We start from the raw sequence: 18323 nt of genomic DNA, 5'->3' as shown, positions 1-18323 counted from the left end.
ATTATTTAAATATTAAATATATTGTCCAACCCATGCTAAATTTTCTCATAGTGTAATGCATGGCTCTTATTTTAATTTGAGTCATTTTCTTCATTTTTGTTTTCAAAAGATCGGAATTGATCTGGTTTGTGCTGTTAAGCAGAAATGTAAAATAAAAAAGCAACAAACAAGAGATAGATAAAAAAAAAAAAAATAAAAAAAAATAAAAGGAGTTGGACCCACTACCACATCTCTTCAGCCAATATAGTTGACCAAGTCTTCCGCCTGATAGAAACCAAAGCCAAGACTCCTTTTGCCACGTCATCCGCCTAAACCAAAGCCAAGACTCCTTTTGCCACGTCATTCACCTTGAACGATTTCTTCTATCCGCCAAAGTGGGCACATCACGTCAGCATAAGGACACAACCCGCCCAGTAGCATGACTTGCTCGCCCAAGTCACATGTAGACAATTTCAAGGCCAAAATCAAGTGGAGCCTGCCAATAAACCCTAATATCACCTGAACACTCTCCCAAAACTCTATAAATACTATTTTCACTCCACCACTTTCTCTCAAGAAAATAAAAACTTAGGCAAATCTATGCTAAATTTATCTCTCTCTTGACCTTTCTCCACTCAAAAACACCACAAGAAAAAAAAAAGCATTTTCTCTCATCTCTCTCACCAAAAAACACAAAAGAGAAATAATTCACCTGCATTCTCGCTAGAATGAAAGAGGAAATATTTACTCCATCTTGAAAATTCTGTTTAGTCACGAAGACAAGATGTCGTACACAATGTATTGACAATGTGTCCAACAACTTGCTTAAACACAGATAATGGATAATCAACAAAAGTGCGATAAAGAAAAGACATACAATATAGTTACTCAGTTGGGTGCAACAAACAAGGATATAGTAGTCAATAGTACAAACAAGGTCTTATATGATTACAACACCAAATCAAAGCCCTAGAAACTATTACCACAAGTGGATACCTAGACTAGGGACTCCCCCTGAATTTGAGACCCCTCTCAATTCCACTCTTCAAGCAAACGCATATGTTCGGTCGACTTCAGTCTTCAACGCTCGTGAAACTTCAATCACGTTAACACATAACTCAAATCTCACAAACACTCAATCTTCTGAAATAGTGTTTGAGGAATTACACCGCTCTTATCAATACACAAAGTCTCTCAATCCGCCAGTCGTGCACGTCTAGTAGCTCTAAGTATTTTGATAAAGCGTCAAGGCTGCTGAGGGGGTAGCCCAAGGCTTTTATAGCAGATGTACAATCCTGGAAGTGTATCTAGGGTTTCATTACCCATAACCGCAAGAATATTGCACAATAAGGTCACTAGCAAGGCAATCTGGCAAAACCGGAAATTTGCCAGAATTACAGTCTGCGCACAGGAGGAAGGATGTCTTACCAGAAGCTGGAGTATGAAGACCGACATCTTTCCTTACAACTTGCACTAAAAAATAAAGCCAACAAATAGCGTAACAACACATCTCAAACACTTCATTTTACAAACCAATGTTAACAAAGTCAAATTACATTTCTCTTTCTAAAAGTTTCCAAGAGCTTGAGAAATCAATTCTCATGCTCTTCACTTAGTAAGAGGAAAATCTCATCAACCCACTACACGATTCAAGGATCCTCTCTGAAGCTCTTTGCAGCGTTGATGTTTTAACTTTTCTCGAGCCCTTTGGAATCTTGAAGAATGACTTCTCTTCCCAAAACACGATTTAAAGATTATTGTGAAGCTCTCAGATGTTTTGGGCCTTGTCCTAAACTTCTTTAAGCCTTTTGGAATCTCGAATAGTGATTTTGGACTCATTCAATACTAAGAACGTGACTATTCCTAGCACACCGCGTGTTAACAAATGTTAAACCTAAAAAACGGCTTAACATTTTGGCGCTAGAAGGAGGGGATCTCGAGAACAACCACGATTTCTCCACCGGCAAACTCACTTCCTCCGCCGAAGACCAAAAGACGCACCAACAACAAATGGCTAGCCACCTAACCATTTCCAAGGGCCGCACCTCTCCACAGGAAGCGTCGCATTCAACACTCATGCCCGAGCCCACCAAGCCCAAGGGAACGATGCCCCTCGAGAGGAGGTTCTCTCCGCACCCGTTTAAGGCGACCGAGACACACGAATGGAGCAAATGGATATGAGTATCTTTTGTCTCGCCGGCGTTGTCGAGAGACTCGGAGGACAAGCCGCCCTCATCAACGATGTCTTTGAGTAGCAAGACGCACATGAGTATATCCAATTGAGACTGGAGATTGAAGACTAGGAGCAAGGCCCCGACGACAACCCCGAAGGCAAAGCACCACCCGAACCTCCTCAAGAGGAAAACGATAACGTCCCCGATCTGAGCATTCGGGACATCGGCCACAACTACCTCGAAGGGGCACGAGAAGTTCATGAGCATCACCGATGCTGATAGGGCTGCGGAAAAAAACACATTACTTATTCTTCTATAGGGCTATTGTGGCGATGGCTCTGGTTGCTCGTCGTCCAATCATCGGCTCGGGGGAGACGAACTAAGTGGATCTCTTGTCCCTAGATAAAGCTTTTTTCGGGCGGTGAGAGAAGGAGATGTGAGGTATGCCAGTTATGATTTTGAAGCGACGTAGATCGGCGGTAAAAATGGTGCAATGATAAGGCCGATGAGGCATTCTGCGAGTGCGACTCTAGGGAAACGTCATGGCAGTGATAAAGTTGTGGTGGTCTTTGACAGCGGTGATGATGGGAGGATGAAGGCTGGTCGATGTAGATTTTGTTCGGTCGCCGACGACGATCTCATGAACTTGGTTTCCATAAATGGTAGTGCAACAACAAGAGTAACTAATGAAAATGGTGTGGTGATCATTGTGTTAAATGAGTCTTTGTCTCTCGCACTTTTTTTAGAATAATGATGCGCCCCTATCACGAGACATGTCATTTTTTGAGCATTTTGACAACCATTTTCGTAGCTTATAGAGATGACAACTTTGACCGGCAATAACTTTAGACTACACAGTCAAAATTGTGGTATAATAAATCAAATCAAAACTCTCAACCTCAACAAAAATCTAAAATAATATGGGTGTAGCTGACCGTGAGCCGCATCTTAAGGTCAAATTATGTTGTTTCGGAAGTTTCGGCCTATTTAGAGTTTCCTTGTCATTTTCTTTAGTTATTTCATGTTTAGTCGTTATAGTTATGAGCTATGAATTTAAGGGTTTTATTTTCCTTTGGTAAGTAAGCTTTTCCGTATTTTAAAAATAATTTGTTTTTTCCAAATTCAAAATTCAATCGAGTTGCGATTTTGATGCACTTAATATGTTAATCGACTGATGTTCGTGTGCGAATCAAAAGTCATGATTTGTGTTATCCCGAGCTTCCGCTACATCATTATACTGGTGGCGACATATGTTTTTATTTTGCATTTTGTTTATGCTTTTGCAAGTTCATTTTGGTTTTCAGTATCTTCTGTTGTCGTTGTGTAAGGCTTTTTAAAAAAGAAAAATTGAGACAGATTAGCCACCTTCCACTATCCTGGTTTGTGTTTTCTTTTAGGTTTTTGTCTATATAAATTGAAGAATCATCTTCTTCATGTTCATCGATATACATTTAGTTGAATATCATCAATCGGTGAATATTTTGAAAGAGCCTTATGTGTGCTCGATTTTTAATGTGTTTTATATCACTCCTTTTGTCGGAAACATGTACCAAATGAGCGATCACTTGTACTTAGTGTTATAATTTTTCGTGCAATTAAAAAAAACCGCTTGGTTTGAAGATGTAGTATCGCATTCTTTGCAACTCGTATCTTAATTACAATGCATCTCAATTCTTTTTTTCTAAGGGAAAATCTGTCACGATTTTTTAGTCTATCCCACGATTTCAAAGTGGTGGGGATGCAGGTACCCCATTTAAACGTGGACAAACAAAACATAAGAGAACCAAACTTTTGTATTGTTTGAAAGACTAAAATCGAAATTATGTCCAAGTTACGATCCAAACGGAATTTCATTTCCATCCCTGGAGTTTCATTTTTTGCAGTTTATTTTAGAAAAATTACACGGACTAGACAACATCAAACTTTGATATTGCAAAGTAGCCAATGTTTCAAGATTTTAAGCAGAATAACCAATTTTGATGATGTGACAATTAATTCAAAACTTGCATTCCAATCTTGCCCTTTTATTATTTGAATCAGTTTCTTTTGTTTGAATAGATTAAATATTTGGTGTAATTACCTGTGAGATTCCTTTTTTTTTTTTTTACTTTTTAAGTTTATTAATGGAGTTGTTGTTTTTTTTTTTTTTTTTTTTACTAAAACATCATTATACATTTTTAATGTCGCTTGTTTTAATGGCGCTCTAAAAGCGACATTAAGATCTCTATAATGGCGGATTTTGAACGCCATTAAAAGCCTTTTTTTTACTAGTGTTTATTCAAACTTGTCGAAACCCTAGACTGAGAAAAATTCAATCTATGCCACCCCAAACACACACCCGTAGAGGAAAGGGCATGTGAAGAAACTTTGAAGATTGAAAGAACGAGCGAGAGCGAGATTGATCGGCTAATCTTATGTAGCGGCAACCATAAGATGCAAAGGTAGTGGCCGCCGCGGTTGTGGCGGAGGAGGAGAAAAAGAAGAGTGTCTCTGAACTTCCGAAGGAAAAGAAAATTGCCGATAAGGTTGGCACTATAGGTAATTATCTCGTTTTGTTTCCGCAAGGTTTTCGATCTTTATAGCTCTTTGGTTTGTATTTGATAGGGAATCGTATATCTTGGGTTCGTTTGGTTTAAAGAGGCAAGTAAATACCAGGAATAGAACAAGTATTGTTTGCAGGCCCGGCTGAAGGGTGGGGCGAGTGGGGCAGCCGCCCCAGACCCCCTTCAGAGCAAGGCCCATATTTTGTTCTTCAATATAATAGGCCCATATTTTATGTACAGCGGATATTTGTTTTAGGAGGCACATTTTTTCAAGTTGACTTGAAATAAAGCAACATGTCTTCTTCAGAAATAAAGCCCATATTCAATAGTCAAAAGAAAAGGAGCTCACATACTTCAATAAAAAAAAATATAAAGAAAAAAGGCCCTCGGACTTTATATATAAATCGAAAAAGTAGAGTTAGAAAATCTCACTTACTGCACTCATATAAAACTGAAATGGATGTGTGAAATATACATAAACATACATTTATACATGCTATTATGAATTAATTCTTTTGAAAAAGTAATAAAAAATAAAACAAAAGCTTGTTCCAAGAAAATATAGAACCATGCCTTTTACAATTTTACAAATGACAAGCATCATTCCATATTTTTTAGGCCTAAGACGCTTATGTGTTTATCTTTAAATTATGAATTTGTGTTTACAAAAAAACATATTATATGTAAAAAATATATTACAATGATATAATTAAATTTAATTCTAGTATAGTTTGGTAATTATATTTTTAACTTTTAATAATTATAAATTGAAGTTTTCAATTTTATATTAACATAAATATTTTGATAAAAAAGGGCCTTTTTTTATCTATCGGCCCAAGGCCCCTAAAAAGGTTGAGCCGCCTCTGATTGTTTGATCGCTAAATGTTATTTTTGTAGTTTGGCAAGAAAATTGGAATACTTAGATGATTTTGGACTGAAATATAACTTGAACGTGATTCTTCCACTAATTCAGCAGAAATTCACTCAAGTTTCCCCTGTTCTAGTAGTTCTGTGATTGTTACTTGCTTGAAAAACAATTATTTCATTGGCTTACACTATTATTCTTTATATAGAGCCAAACAAAGGCAATGGCCTTGATATGAAAAGTTTTCATGGACACAGACCCTGCAAGAAGTTAGCGTGAACAAGTGAGGCTTTTGTCCTTTTGTGAGTTTTAGTTTTCTCTCTAGTGGGGAGTGGGTTTTGGGGGTTGCTGTGGGTTTTGGGGGTTGCCTGAGAAAACATGAGTGCTGGTGAGAATAGAACAATCGGGAAACACGGGAAGATGAGTACATGGGATAACACAAACAGTGAGACTTTACCATTGGGCTTAGGAGCTGTTGCTGAGGAAATGAACAGGGAAGAGAACGAGGAGGAGGACTTGGAGATGGCGACTTCATTCCTCGCAAGCAACCTGCATATTTCGACCAGGACGACGGCGGAGGTAGTCAGAGGGAATGCCTCGTTCTTAGTCGGAAAAATGCTTTCTACTAGGCCGGTGTGTGTTAAGCAAATCTATGATGTATTCTCGGTGGTTTGGAGATGTAAACGTCCGTGGAATGTAAGGGAAATCAGACCTGGTATTTTCCAGCTGAGATTTGATTTGAAGGAAGACGCAGATAGGATCTTGGATGGCAGACCATGGACGTGCAAGGGGGCTCAATTTTTGGTCCAGAACTGGCCGGAGATGCTTATGGTGGAGGAACTGACTTTCGATACGTCGCCGTACTGGATGGGGATGCTAGGACTTCCACCGCGCTACTTGAATGAGAGGAATGGGAGACAACTGGCGGCGATGGCAAGCAGGGTGATAGGGTTCACTGGTAGGGATGCTACCTCGGTCCGTTTGAAGGTAGTAGTAGACATAGCGAAACCGTTAATGGCTGGTCTATTCCTGGAACGAGATGGCTTGGCCCCGTTGTGGATTCAGTTTAAATTCGAGAAGCTGGGAAGGCTCTGCTTCAAATGTGGGATAGTGGGCCACGAGGAAGACGAATGCAGCCGACGGAGCTGGGCTATGGTGAGGTCCACGCACTCACCATTAGTTAAAAAATACGGAGGGTGGATCTACGCTGAGTCACCGGTGAAGTCGTGCTTTTTTGGGGTGGAAGACCTCATCGGAAAATTATCAGCGGAGGAAGCTCTGTCCCCGGCCAATCGAAACAGAGACGCAAGGATGTACCGAGAAAGGGAGGGTGGCCGGGACACGGTGGGGATGGCGGCGATTGGGGAAGAGGATGAGGTACAGGGAGGAGTGGAGCTGTACAAGAGCCGCCCAGGTCAGCAGGTACAACAGGAGCGGCGCACCCAGGGAGAAGGTGACAAACCTAGCAACCTATGGACAGTGAGCAGGTGTCAGGAAATGGTGGTGCAAACATTACCTGCGCAGGAAATGGCTGGGAATGGCAGTAAAGGGGACCACAGTACGAACGTTCTTGTACACGAGGGAAATGGGAAAAAGGTAAAGGAGAGTTTGGATGAGGGTAACGTGAAGAGGTATATTGGGCCAAAGTGGAATGGGCTGGTGAAGAGTGCACAAAGTGAAGGATGGGCCCAGGAAAATTGTGCTAAAAAGGAAACTAAAGAATGAAGGAAGTGTGGATCTGGGCCTGGTCTGGAGGGAAGTGAGCAGGATATACCAATTGAGATTATTGAAGAATTGGAAATGAGGTTGGATATTTCAAGCAAAAGGAAGGCAAATGAACAAGGAGACAACAGCAAGAAGAAAAAAAACAGAGGAGAGGAATGATGGGGGAAAGACAGGAGGAGCAAGTGGCAAGAATGAAGTGGAGACCTTTGCGAAGAATCTTCAATTGGCATTTAATATGGGGCTTAATGAGGAAGCGAAAAAGAAGATTTATGCGAGACGGGTTCTCAAACCCCGGAAGAAGACGGCTGGGGGCAAAGGCACCAAGGCAGCAGCAAATCCGACAAAGGGTGAGGTCCTTGGATCGGAGAAGGATGTTTCGGGAACCTCACTAACATCGGCCGAGGAGGCGGGCCTTAACAACCCCCTACCTCGTCAATGTTAGTGCTATCTTGGAATTGCTTTGGTCTCAACGGAGACCAAACGAATGAGATTTTCTGGAGTCTCATTCGTAGTCATAATCCGGATATTGTAATTTTGTCGGAAACAAAAATAGGAGAGAGGAGTATGCAAAGGTTGAGGGAAAAGTATGGATTTTGGGGGGGTGTAGGGAGCGGTGCTAGGGGAGCCTCGGGGGGTCTTTGTATGTGGTGGAGAAAGGGAGTCAAGTTGGATGTGTGGAAGGTTACAAAAAATTATGTTTGGGGAATTGTGCGAGGAGACACGAGAGATATGGATTGGGACTTGTAGGGGGTTTATGGGCCTCCGGAGGCGAGAAATAGGGAAGGTTTTTGGGAGGAGATTGGAAGGCTTGTAGGATCCTATGAAAGAGAATGGGCGCTTATAGGGGATCTAAATCTCATTGGGGTGGCGGGGGATAAGGAATGGGGAGAAAAGGTTACATGGAGTACCGGGAGAATCCTTCGGAAGTTCCTTCGCGTGTCCGGTGGAGTTGATTTAGGAGCGGAAGATGGAAGGTTTACGTGGTCTAATGGGAGGGAGGCGGAGCATAGGATCTTGGAGCGTCTTGACCGCGCCGTGGTGAGCCCGGGGTGGCTTAGGAGGTTTGGAATGGCGGGGGTAAGGAATCTTGCGATTCTTGGATCAGATCATGTACCCATTTTGTTGGATTGCTACTTGAAGGATGAGAGAGGGAGAAGACCGTTCCGTTTCTACGAAGCTTGGGCGGACGAGCCACTTTGTAGAGAAACGGTGGAAGGAGTGTGGAAGAAGGAGTTGTCCGGGTTCGATAGCTGGAAGCTCTATACCAAGACAAATGAGGTGGCTTGGGAGCTTAAAGGGTGGCAAGCGGGATGTTGGAACAGGGAGAGAGTGAGGCTTAAGGCTTGCGAGGCGAGGCTAGTGGAGGTGCAAAGCGGAGGTACCTCTAGAGAGAGCTTGGAGGAGGAGGCTGCCTTGAGCTTTGAAATCCACGACATAAACCGAAAAATAGAGGCGGTGTGGAGGCAAAAATCTCGAGAGACGTGGCTCAAGGAAGGAGGTAAGAATACGTGTTTTTTCCATACTTCTACCTTGGTGCGGAGGAAGAGGAATCACATTGGGAGAATTCTTGAGGATGACGGGACGTATATTCATAGTCGTGAGGATATTGGTAGATATCTCAACCACAAGTATTCCGAGCTATTCAAGTCTTCAAATCCGTCGTTCCCGGAGGATTTGGAAAGATTGATAACTCCGATACTTGGGAGTGAAGACAATGAAAGGCTCACGGCGATTCCAACCGGAGAGGAAGTGAAGGAAACAATGTGGTTTATGAACGCCTCGAAAGCTCCGGGGCCGGACGGGCTGCAAGGTGCGTTATATAGAAAATTTTGGGATGTGGTGGGAGAATCCTTAATCAAGTTTGTGCAAGAGTTTTTTAAGAATGGGAAACTCCTAAAGATTATTAACCTTGCACACGTAGTTCTCATCCCAAAGGTTGATGGAGCCGAGACCGTTGGAGATTCTGCCCCATAAGCCTATGTAACTTTAGCTTCAAAGTTATCACTCGCATTATCACCGCAAGGCTTAGAAGGCATCTAGACGGGATGATCTCCCCCTATCAATCCGCGTTCGTTCCGGGGAGATGGATCGCGGAAAACACGATAGTTGCTAGAGAAGTAGTAACTAAATTAAAGAAAAAGAAAGGCCTAGGGGGGCTTCTCGACATTAAAATTGATATGAGCAAAGCGTATGATAGATTGGAGTGGAGTTTTATACTACAAGTGCTTCGGTCTTTTGGAGCATCGGAGAAGTTTGTGGGCCTCATCGCTCAATGTATCGCTACGGCATCGTACGCTATTCTTCTCAATGGAGCGCCTCTTGAGAAGAAGACTCCGGGTCGTGGGCTCCGTCAAGGTGATCCGCTATCTCCATATCTATTCATTTTGGCCAACGAGGTTTTGAGTAGATTGCTTGTGCGGGAGGAAGGGCAAGGAGGATTCCACGGCATCAACGTGGGGAGGAATGGGGTAAGCATTACTCATTTGATGTTTGCCGACGACACCATTCTGTTTTGCCGGGCTAGGAGAGATGAGGTGAAGGCGGTGTGGGGATGCTTGCAAAAATACGAAGCGTGGTCCGGACAACGAGTGAATATTAAAAAATCCGGGCTTATTTTCTCACGGAATAGCTCAGAGTTCCATAGAAGAGAGATAAAGGAGTGGTTGGGTATGGAGGAGTGTAATACAGACATTCATTATCTTGGAAACCCGCTTTTTCTTGGCCGTAATCGAGGTAGAAGCTTTGCGCACCTAAAGGAAAAAATCTACGGAAGATTAGAAGGCTGGATGGCGAAGACAATCTCGAAGGCGGGCCGTAGTACTCTCATTAAATCGATCGTGCAAAGCATCCCGGTCTACGCTATGGCGACATTTTGGCTTCCCAAGTACTTTTGCCAATCGTTGGATAAGGCTACGAGAAGTTTTTGGTGGACCGGCAGGAATTAGGATGAGAGATTCCTTGCGCTTGTGAGTTGGCGCTTGTGAGTTGGGATGCCGTTTGTCAGCCAAAAAATTGCGGAGGGTTGGGGTTTCGCAAATTTGAAGATATAAACTCGGCACTTCTTTGCAAATTGGGGTGGCACTTAGCGGCGAATTCTAGACTTCTCTGGGTCACGATCCTAAAGGACATATATTGTGAGAATGAAAATTTTCTCACGTGCCAAAGGAAACCCGGGGACTCCGAGGGATGAAGGGATATCTTGTCCACACAAAGCATTATTCGGAGGAATACTTGCTTTCTTGTGGGGAGTGGCAACTCGGTGCCGATAATTGGAGCGAACTGGCTTCGGGGGGCAGAAGTTAGGTCACTGGGAGATGGACTGGGGCTGAAACCGAAGATGGTGAGAGATCTTTTTATCCCTGGTTCGCGGCAGTGGGATAGAGGGAAGCTGTTGACGTGGCTCGGTGAGGAGTTGTGCGAGATGGCGAAGGAACTTCGAGTCACGGCGGAGCCCAAAGATGACCGCCTTATGTGGTTGGGTACGGCATCGGGGAAGTTTGACCTCAAGACGGCGTACGGGGAAATTGTGAGAGCACCCTTCAATCCGAAGTTGGAGATGTGGCGGAGTCTGTGGAACTCAAAGCTACCGGAAAATCTAAAGTTCTTGTTGTTGCGGGTGGCGAGGAATGGTATTCCGACGAGGGAGAGGCTGAGCAAGAGTTTTCCGATTCGAGAAATGGCGTGCATATTCTGTGGAAACGAGACTGAGACCACCCAACCCCTGTTTTTTGAGTGCCCTTTCGCGAGGAGATTGTGGTGGGCGGAGACGAATGGCTGTCGCTGGGATGGGGTGACGACGAAGAGCGGCTCAGAGTGGGTAGAGGAGATCCTTAATCGCAATAGTATTGCAGAAGGGCTGGGATATGGAAATCAGGAATTCCTCACCAAGGCGGCGGTAATTATGGACTCGGTGTGGCGGTGGCGGAACAAGGCCATATTCGACAGCTTTGTAATTACGGCGGAGAGGCAATTGTGGGAGATACGACACAGAGTTAGTGAGATCAGGGCGGTGATTTATTCGGCTCAAGGAGGAGATGCTGGCGATGAGAGGCGGGGCAGCAGGGGAACTGGGAGTCTCAGGTGGCAGAAGCCGCTACCGGGCGAGACCAAGATCAACGCGGATGCAATTTTTGGGCCGCTGGGTGCTGCTGTGGGAGTGGTGGCCAGAGGAGACGATGGTCACGTTCGGTGGATGTGGAGAAATGTTGTGGGTGCGAAGTCTGCCCAGGAAACGGAGATGTTGGGGATATATTTAGCCGTGTTAGTGGCGAAGTTTCGGAACGAGCAGCGGGTAGTAGTTGAGGGGGATAACAAGCAAATTATGGATAGCTTGCAGAAGGGTTTTGGCTGTCCGAATTGGAGCTTGGAACCACTCTTTGATCAAATTATTTGTGCTGCTCAATCATTTGCGTCTGTTTCGTTTTGTTGGATTCCAAGAACGGGGAACGCGGTAGCTCACTCTCTTTGTAAGAGCGCTGTCGTGAACCAGGTGGCTGGGTTTTGTAACAAGGCTGATGTAAACCAGGAGGTGCTTACAACTATCATCTCTGATTCTGGTTAATGAATTTTCTGGGTTTCAAAAAAAAAAAAAAAAGTTAGCGTGAACATTTTCTTTCCCACCAGAACAAAATCACGGTCTGTTGCGTTCGAAATCAAGAAATAACATATGAAACTTGGAGTCAAGTGACAGCCACCTATTTTTTAAGTACGTATGCGATTCAATGCGTGTGAACAGTTCTTGTATCGTTGTTAAATTTTGCAGCTATTAATAAGTAATTATTGTTAATTTTGATATATTTGTATTTATTTGAATAAATCTGTGTCAATATATACATTTAATTTCCGGTTAGACCAGAATCTCGGTTCCAATAGAACAATTGTAAGAGTATCTTTAATGATACTTGGCTTAACAATTTTAGGGACTTGCTAGTAAATATCAAAAATTCTTAGCTAGTTACTTAATCATTATTTTGCATATTAACTAGTGATTTAACTAAGCAAATTAGCTCTATAGAGCAAGTTGCTTAAATATTTAACTCTAGCAAAATTAGTAGACCCCACATTTTTTCTACCAATGAAAATTGCATGTAAATTAAAAGAAAATATAGTAAATTATCAAGTAAGATGAGAGATATTAACTAACTATTAAAAAAAAAATTTGTTTAAATGAGTTGTGGCTTGAAAAATCTATGTGATAAATGGAGCTATACATATTAACTAAACCACGAAAGGTGCTCTAATTGTATTGTTCTCGTCCTATTGCACAATTTTACGTAAGAGACACTGGTACCATAGAGAAGCGGCATAAACTAACTGGAGAGTCTTGACCAATTTGAAAGTATCGCACACACATGTTTATTTCATTTGTCAACTTGGGAATAAAAATATATAGAATAAAAAAAATAAAAATATATCATGCGCTCCAGTGTAAAATAGCATCCCCATTTCGGGATCTTCGATTCTTTCAGTCCGCGAACCAAGAAAACCCGGTTGAAATGGACGGAGAGAACGAAGATAAAGTCACCCGAGTCCTCTTTTGCGGGCCATACTTCGCCGCCTCACATATCTACACCAAAGAGTATCTGCAAAATCACTCCTCAATCCAGGCAAGTCATGCATGTATATATATATATAATACAGACCACAACTTATATGTTAGATTGAGCTGAATATTAGATCAGGTCGACGATGTTCCATTGGAAGACGTACCTGACGCGATTGCGAACTATGACCTCTGTATCGTCAAATCGATGAAGCTCGATTCGCGCGTCATTTCTCGGGCGAAAGGATTGAAGCTCATTTTGCAGTTCGGCGTTGGACTCGAAGGTCTCCCAAATCTCATCACTCATTCTCGTTTTCGTATCATCAAAGATCATTGAAAGGCTATAATTTTCTCTCTTTTCTTACATTTTTTGTTCAACGAAGGCGTTGACATCGATGCTGCGACAAAGTGCGGAATCAAAGTGGCGAGGATTCCCGGCGATGCGACCGGAAACGCAGCGTCGTGCGCCGAGATGGTGATTTATCTCATGCTTGCGCTTCTCCGAAAGCAAGTCTGTGTCGTTCATGTCTTGATTTGTTCGTTTGAACACGTGGCGAGAAATTCTGACGTGTGAATTGCGCAGAACGAGATTCCGGTCGCGATAAGGCAGAGAAAGCTCGGAGAGCCAACCGGCGAAACACTGTTCGGAAAAACAGTGAGTTTTGATTTCTTCGCTAAAATTTAGTCGTAGATGATTTGAGCCTGTGTTATTTGAGTGCGTTGAGACAATCTCATGACCAATTAAAGCCTTGGAACTGCTTTACCCTTCTTCTTAGTTGATCGTGATTCTTCAGTGTGTCACAATGTAAATGAAGACTTCTTCGCTTTCTTTGTGAAAAACTTTGCCATTTGAGATTAGCCTCTGTCATATCAGAAGTTACAGAAATCAGGAAACAGGACGATGTATTCAAACTTGGTTTGATATTATGTTCTTGCTTTGTGCAGGTATTCATATTGGGATTTGGTAACATTGGTATCGACTTGGCTAAGCGCTTGAGGCCGTTTGGTGTCAAAATTATTGCTACTAAAAGGAGTTGGACCTCACATTTGAATGGTTCTTCTCGATCTAATGGTCAGTACCTTTCCATAGCAAGACACGGAATTAGGTCTCAAGTAGTCCAGCTTATGCTATGTTTTATCCTTTACAGGTCAAAATGATGAATGTTATGCTTTAGTTGATGAGATGGGCAGTCACGAAGAGATTTGCAAGTTTGCAAGCAAGGCAGATATTGTCGTTTGTTGTTTGATCTTGAACAGTGAAACGGTAATACTTCTTTTATTTATTTTTATTTTTTTTCGTTCAGGAGCGTGTTATTGCTGCAATATGAGAGACGTGAGTTGAATTTTTCTAATACAGCTACTGAATGTTTTTGGAGAAAACTTACTCACATACACTTTCAAGCCTAGAAGAAGACTACGGCTTTAAGTGTTTTCTTCTTCTCCTTTGTATACAAAAGTCTTTGCTTTTGTTGGGTTAGCAACCAGTACTGGTATTCTTATCCAGTACTCCAAAGCATAATCATGATACACATTGCCATTTATATGTTGCTCTCTTTGTAGTTTATAAGTTCTCTGCAAGAATAAATCCATGGCTACTCATCGTGTTCACTAGTATAATTTGATTTGTCAGGTTGGTGTAGTGAACAAGTCGTTCATATCTTCAATGAAAAAGGTTTGATTCTCTACCTTTGCAATGAGAATGAGATATTTCTAACGATTTAACGTGGCCTTGATGTCGTAAACAGGGAAATCACACAATTTTTAGTCATACAGATTGAAAAATTTCTCAAGAGAGAGTGTTAACAATATTGTGAGCTGGTGCCAATTCTTCCTTTACTCGTCAAGGCCTTTTCTTACATATGATTTACAAAACTTATTCCAGGGTGCTCGGCTGATAAACATTGCTCGAGGCGGTCTCTTGGACTACGAAGCAGTTTATGAAAACCTCCAATCTGGCCACTTGGGGGGATTGGGAATAGATGTTGCTTGGAACGAACCATTCGATCCAGACGATCCGATCCTCAAGTTCAGCAGCGTTGTAATCACACCTCATGTGGCTGGGGTCACAGAGCCTTCCTACAGAGCCATGGCCAAGGTATGCATATTAATTGATTTTGCTGTCGATTCCCAAAGATTGTAGGGTTCGAGCGGGTGAAAAAATCAAATATAAAATAAGACAATCTTGAGCATGGTTCATCTATTTCGTCTTTGTACTGTGAATATCTAGATTGTAAAGCGAGCGAACTGAATATGATGCAATATATTTCCCCATCTGGCATCTGTGATAGGCTCGTCAATATAGTCTGTTCCAGAGAAACTCGTGAAAACTAACTGTTTCACTTTTGTGCCTGGATGAACTAACTGTTAACAAAATACACTCTCCATTGATGCGAAGCTTGGTCGGAAGTCATGTCTGGTAAATATCATTGGATATGATCATCGCTGTTTTGTGTTGATTCTAAAATGCAGGTTGTCGGTGATGTGGCGATCCAACTTCATGAAGGAAGAACTTTGACTGGAATAGAGTTTGTGAACTGATTCAAGTGAAGAGCTGACTAGTAGCTCCATCCTTTTGTCTTTTTTTTTTTAATGTACCATTTGTGGTTATTTATGTGTTTGGTTGGGGGTAATGCAATGTAATCACATTTTCGGGAATGTCAATAAATTAATCAGATTTCTAGGAATGTAGAATTATAGTGTTTTGCTATGAAAGTTAAGATTTTAAATAGATTCAGGAGAATGTTATATTAACGCTTTTGATTTGACAAGGTAATGTAATGTTTAATAAAAAAAAATGCTATTGTGATAATTTATATATGAAAAAAATTAAGTTGTAATGTTATTAGTGATAATTTAATATAATATAATTTTTATTTGGCATAGGCCCCATTATTTTCAATAATAATTTATAGTACTTATTAATATATATATATTTTTTTATATTTTGACGAAAGGATTTATGGTGGTTTAAGGTTTATTTATTTATTTTTTTTTACATAATAAGTGCAAAACGAAATAAAATAAAATAAAAATTTGTACCATAAAACAACACCACCTATAGACAAGTATTAAAGACCTATGATACAAATATAAAATTTATATTTTTTAATTCTAATATAAAACTTGATATAGAATAACTAATTAACAATATATATATATATATATATATATATATATTAGTTATATAATTATAACTACTTATAACCACGTATATATTGACATGAGAATACTATACAATATATCTACGTATAATATATATATATATATATATATATATATATATATATCTACGTATACTATATAATATATAACGTATATATAATATTATATATATCTACGTGTATAAATTAATATCATAAAAGGGTAATTTAGCAAAATAGCCAACTCAAACCTTAGAAATTGCTAAAGAGCCAAAGTTTTGTAAATATTAAGTAAATAGTCAGCAGGAATTAATTACCCATCCAAGTTTACTAAAATGCCCAAATAATTTTCCCGCCCATTCGTCATTTCCTGATTAATATTAAAAAAAAATCCAGGGAAATCATGTTTTCCGAGAATCGGGGTAATTAAATCACATTCATAACCGCTCACCTTCATTATCTCTCAGTTAAGAAAAAAAAAGCTCTAAAAAAAAAGACATCTGGTCTCTTCCCCGACGAAAACCTGTCCAACATCTCCGACGAACAATTTCGGCAGCAGCAAATGTATCTGGTATGCAAATGTAGATGTTATTGCTATTTTAACTAGTATTTACTCATTTCCGACAAAGATTTACACAAAATGGAAAGATAAATCTGGGTTTTTTTGTTCGATTTTTGAAAAACATGGATTTTGTGTTAGTCATCTTCCTCTGTTATAAAGATTCACGTATTGTTAATAGTTGTTAATATTCATGTATAGCTTATACATAATCCTAGATTTTTGCCTTAAACCCTAGAAATTTTCAGACGAGATTTGAGAGTTCAGGTTTTAAATAACTTGATGTGTATATCTTGTTATGATGCCTTCATATCAATAATAGATGTATTGTTCAAGGTATGGTATTGTGTTAGGGTGTTGTGAATGGCATTGGAAAATTGACGATTTTGATGTGTGTGTGTGTATATTTACATATATTTAGTGCATAATTTGTCAATGACTTGTGTATATTTACTAGTGGACGAGTTATACATGGCTTGTGGTCTAATTAAAAGGAAAATTGTGTGCATGTAGATGTCAATGACTTAGGTGTGATGTTGTTGAAAAGTAATATGATGTCTAGGTATTTTAGATGTTATTGTTTCTTTGTTAATGTGTATTTACTGCCAAAAATGTCAATTAAAAAGTTGTGACGAAGATATTTTCATGTATTTATTGCTGAATATGTCAAGTTATGAATTTGTTATATCTAATGAAATTGGAATATTAACACGTATTTACTGCAAACAGGGTTAATAGGGCTCAACCACGATGGCGAGAAAATAACTGTCGTCAGAAATAAGGCGCTCGCAATAATGTCGTCTACCGAAAACAGTTAGTAAATCATTTTGATTACATTATGTATTTACACCACCTGACAATAGATTATAGTTTTTCAGCCATTGACGTTCAAAAAGCTTAACTGCTACATAACAGTGACAGTAAATATACGTAAATACAATAGTAATTTTATGTAAACCGGTGCGAAAATCCAAACATCTTGTGGATCAATGATATCTCAGACGTTTGAATAATATATGAGTGCTGGAAAATAACGAATATAAAAGAAGATAAATATAATAGTAAAAAAATAATCAAAACAGTAAATAAGGAACAATATCAAATATATAAGGAAACAAATAATAATACAAAGCCACGTAAAAGCAGTTCCTACATATAAGGAATAATTAACTTCGGTTACACCCGTTCACACTTAAAATCTGGAAATTCAAATTCAAAATTTCGGGCTGGCTAAATAATTAAAATTTCAAATAATTTCAGAATTCAAAACTCAAAAAGAACAAATTTCGGAAATGAAAAAAAATATAATTGGGCAAACCTTGGCTATATAGAAAATACCAACGTTTGTGTTGGCTATTTTGCTAATTTTTTTATATGATGTAATATAACAGGTACGATATTTATATATAATTACATACGTACATACGGTTTTTTTTAAAAGACTTGCGTAACAAAAACTTATATAAAATATGATAAAAACAAATTATCGTAAGATAATAATCTGAAAAGCAACTTTTTTGTGGTTTTAGGATTACCTCATTTTAACGTAATCTCATTACCTAGTTAATCACATTTTCGAAAAAGTTTTTTAACATTACCCTTAACCAAACAAGATAATCTTAAAATTACCGAGAATGTGATTAACATTACCCCCAACCAAAACACACTCTAAGAGAATCTTTACTAAGTTCTTAATATATAACGTGGATTTAAGATGATGGTACATTTGTAAATAGTTTTAACATGAAACTGATACTAGAAAACGTACGAACAATAATAATAACAAAATACGTAAT

General features: G+C 39.9%; 2 protein-coding genes across 3 annotated transcripts; both read left to right on the top strand.

Annotated features, from left to right (window-relative positions):
- Positions 1-10623: 10623 nt before the first annotated feature.
- LOC149391168 (uncharacterized) lies at positions 10624-11847 on the top strand. Its single transcript, XM_089619945.1, has one exon. The coding sequence runs from the start codon at positions 10624-10626 to the stop codon at positions 11845-11847; it is 1224 nt and encodes a 407-aa protein (XP_089476071.1).
- A 787-nt stretch (positions 11848-12634) lies between these two features.
- LOC149391167 (D-isomer specific 2-hydroxyacid dehydrogenase family protein) lies at positions 12635-15670 on the top strand. Of its 2 annotated transcripts, none has more exons than XM_089621219.1 (9): positions 12635-12892; positions 12968-13112; positions 13212-13339; positions 13412-13483; positions 13774-13882; positions 13977-14092; positions 14459-14500; positions 14711-14923; positions 15298-15670. In XM_089621219.1, exons 1-9 carry the CDS (start codon positions 12638-12640, stop codon positions 15364-15366), a joined length of 1149 nt encoding a protein of 382 aa, XP_089477345.1. In that variant the 5' UTR covers positions 12635-12637; the 3' UTR covers positions 15367-15670. The 2 variants fall into 2 exon arrangements, with proteins under 2 accessions (XP_089477345.1, XP_089477344.1); XM_089621218.1 differs by having other exon boundaries at positions 12642-12892; positions 13774-13900.
- Positions 15671-18323: the final 2653 nt, after the last annotated feature.

This window comes from Urtica dioica, chromosome 7 (assembly GCF_054948205.1).
Source record: "Urtica dioica subsp. dioica isolate 48M chromosome 7, U.dioica_male_clone48M_v1_H2, whole genome shotgun sequence".
NCBI lineage: Eukaryota > Viridiplantae > Streptophyta > Magnoliopsida > Rosales > Urticaceae > Urtica > Urtica dioica.
This window is presented reverse-complemented; position numbering and strand designations above follow the sequence as displayed.

Bases quoted from the DNA above. Each gene is read 5' to 3' on its own strand.
- LOC149391168 (XM_089619945.1), top strand. From the start codon at position 10,624: ATGGTGAGAGATCTTTTTATCCCTGGTTCGCGGCAGTGGGATAGAGGG.
- LOC149391167 (XM_089621219.1), top strand. From the start codon at position 12,638: ATGTTTATTTCATTTGTCAACTTGGGAATAAAAATATATAGAATAAAA. The intron at 12,893-12,967 runs GCAAGTCATGCA...ATATTAGATCAG, and splicing joins AAAATCACTCCTCAATCCAG to GTCGACGATGTTCCATTGGA. The intron at 14,501-14,710 runs GTTTGATTCTCT...AACTTATTCCAG, and splicing joins TCATATCTTCAATGAAAAAG to GGTGCTCGGCTGATAAACAT.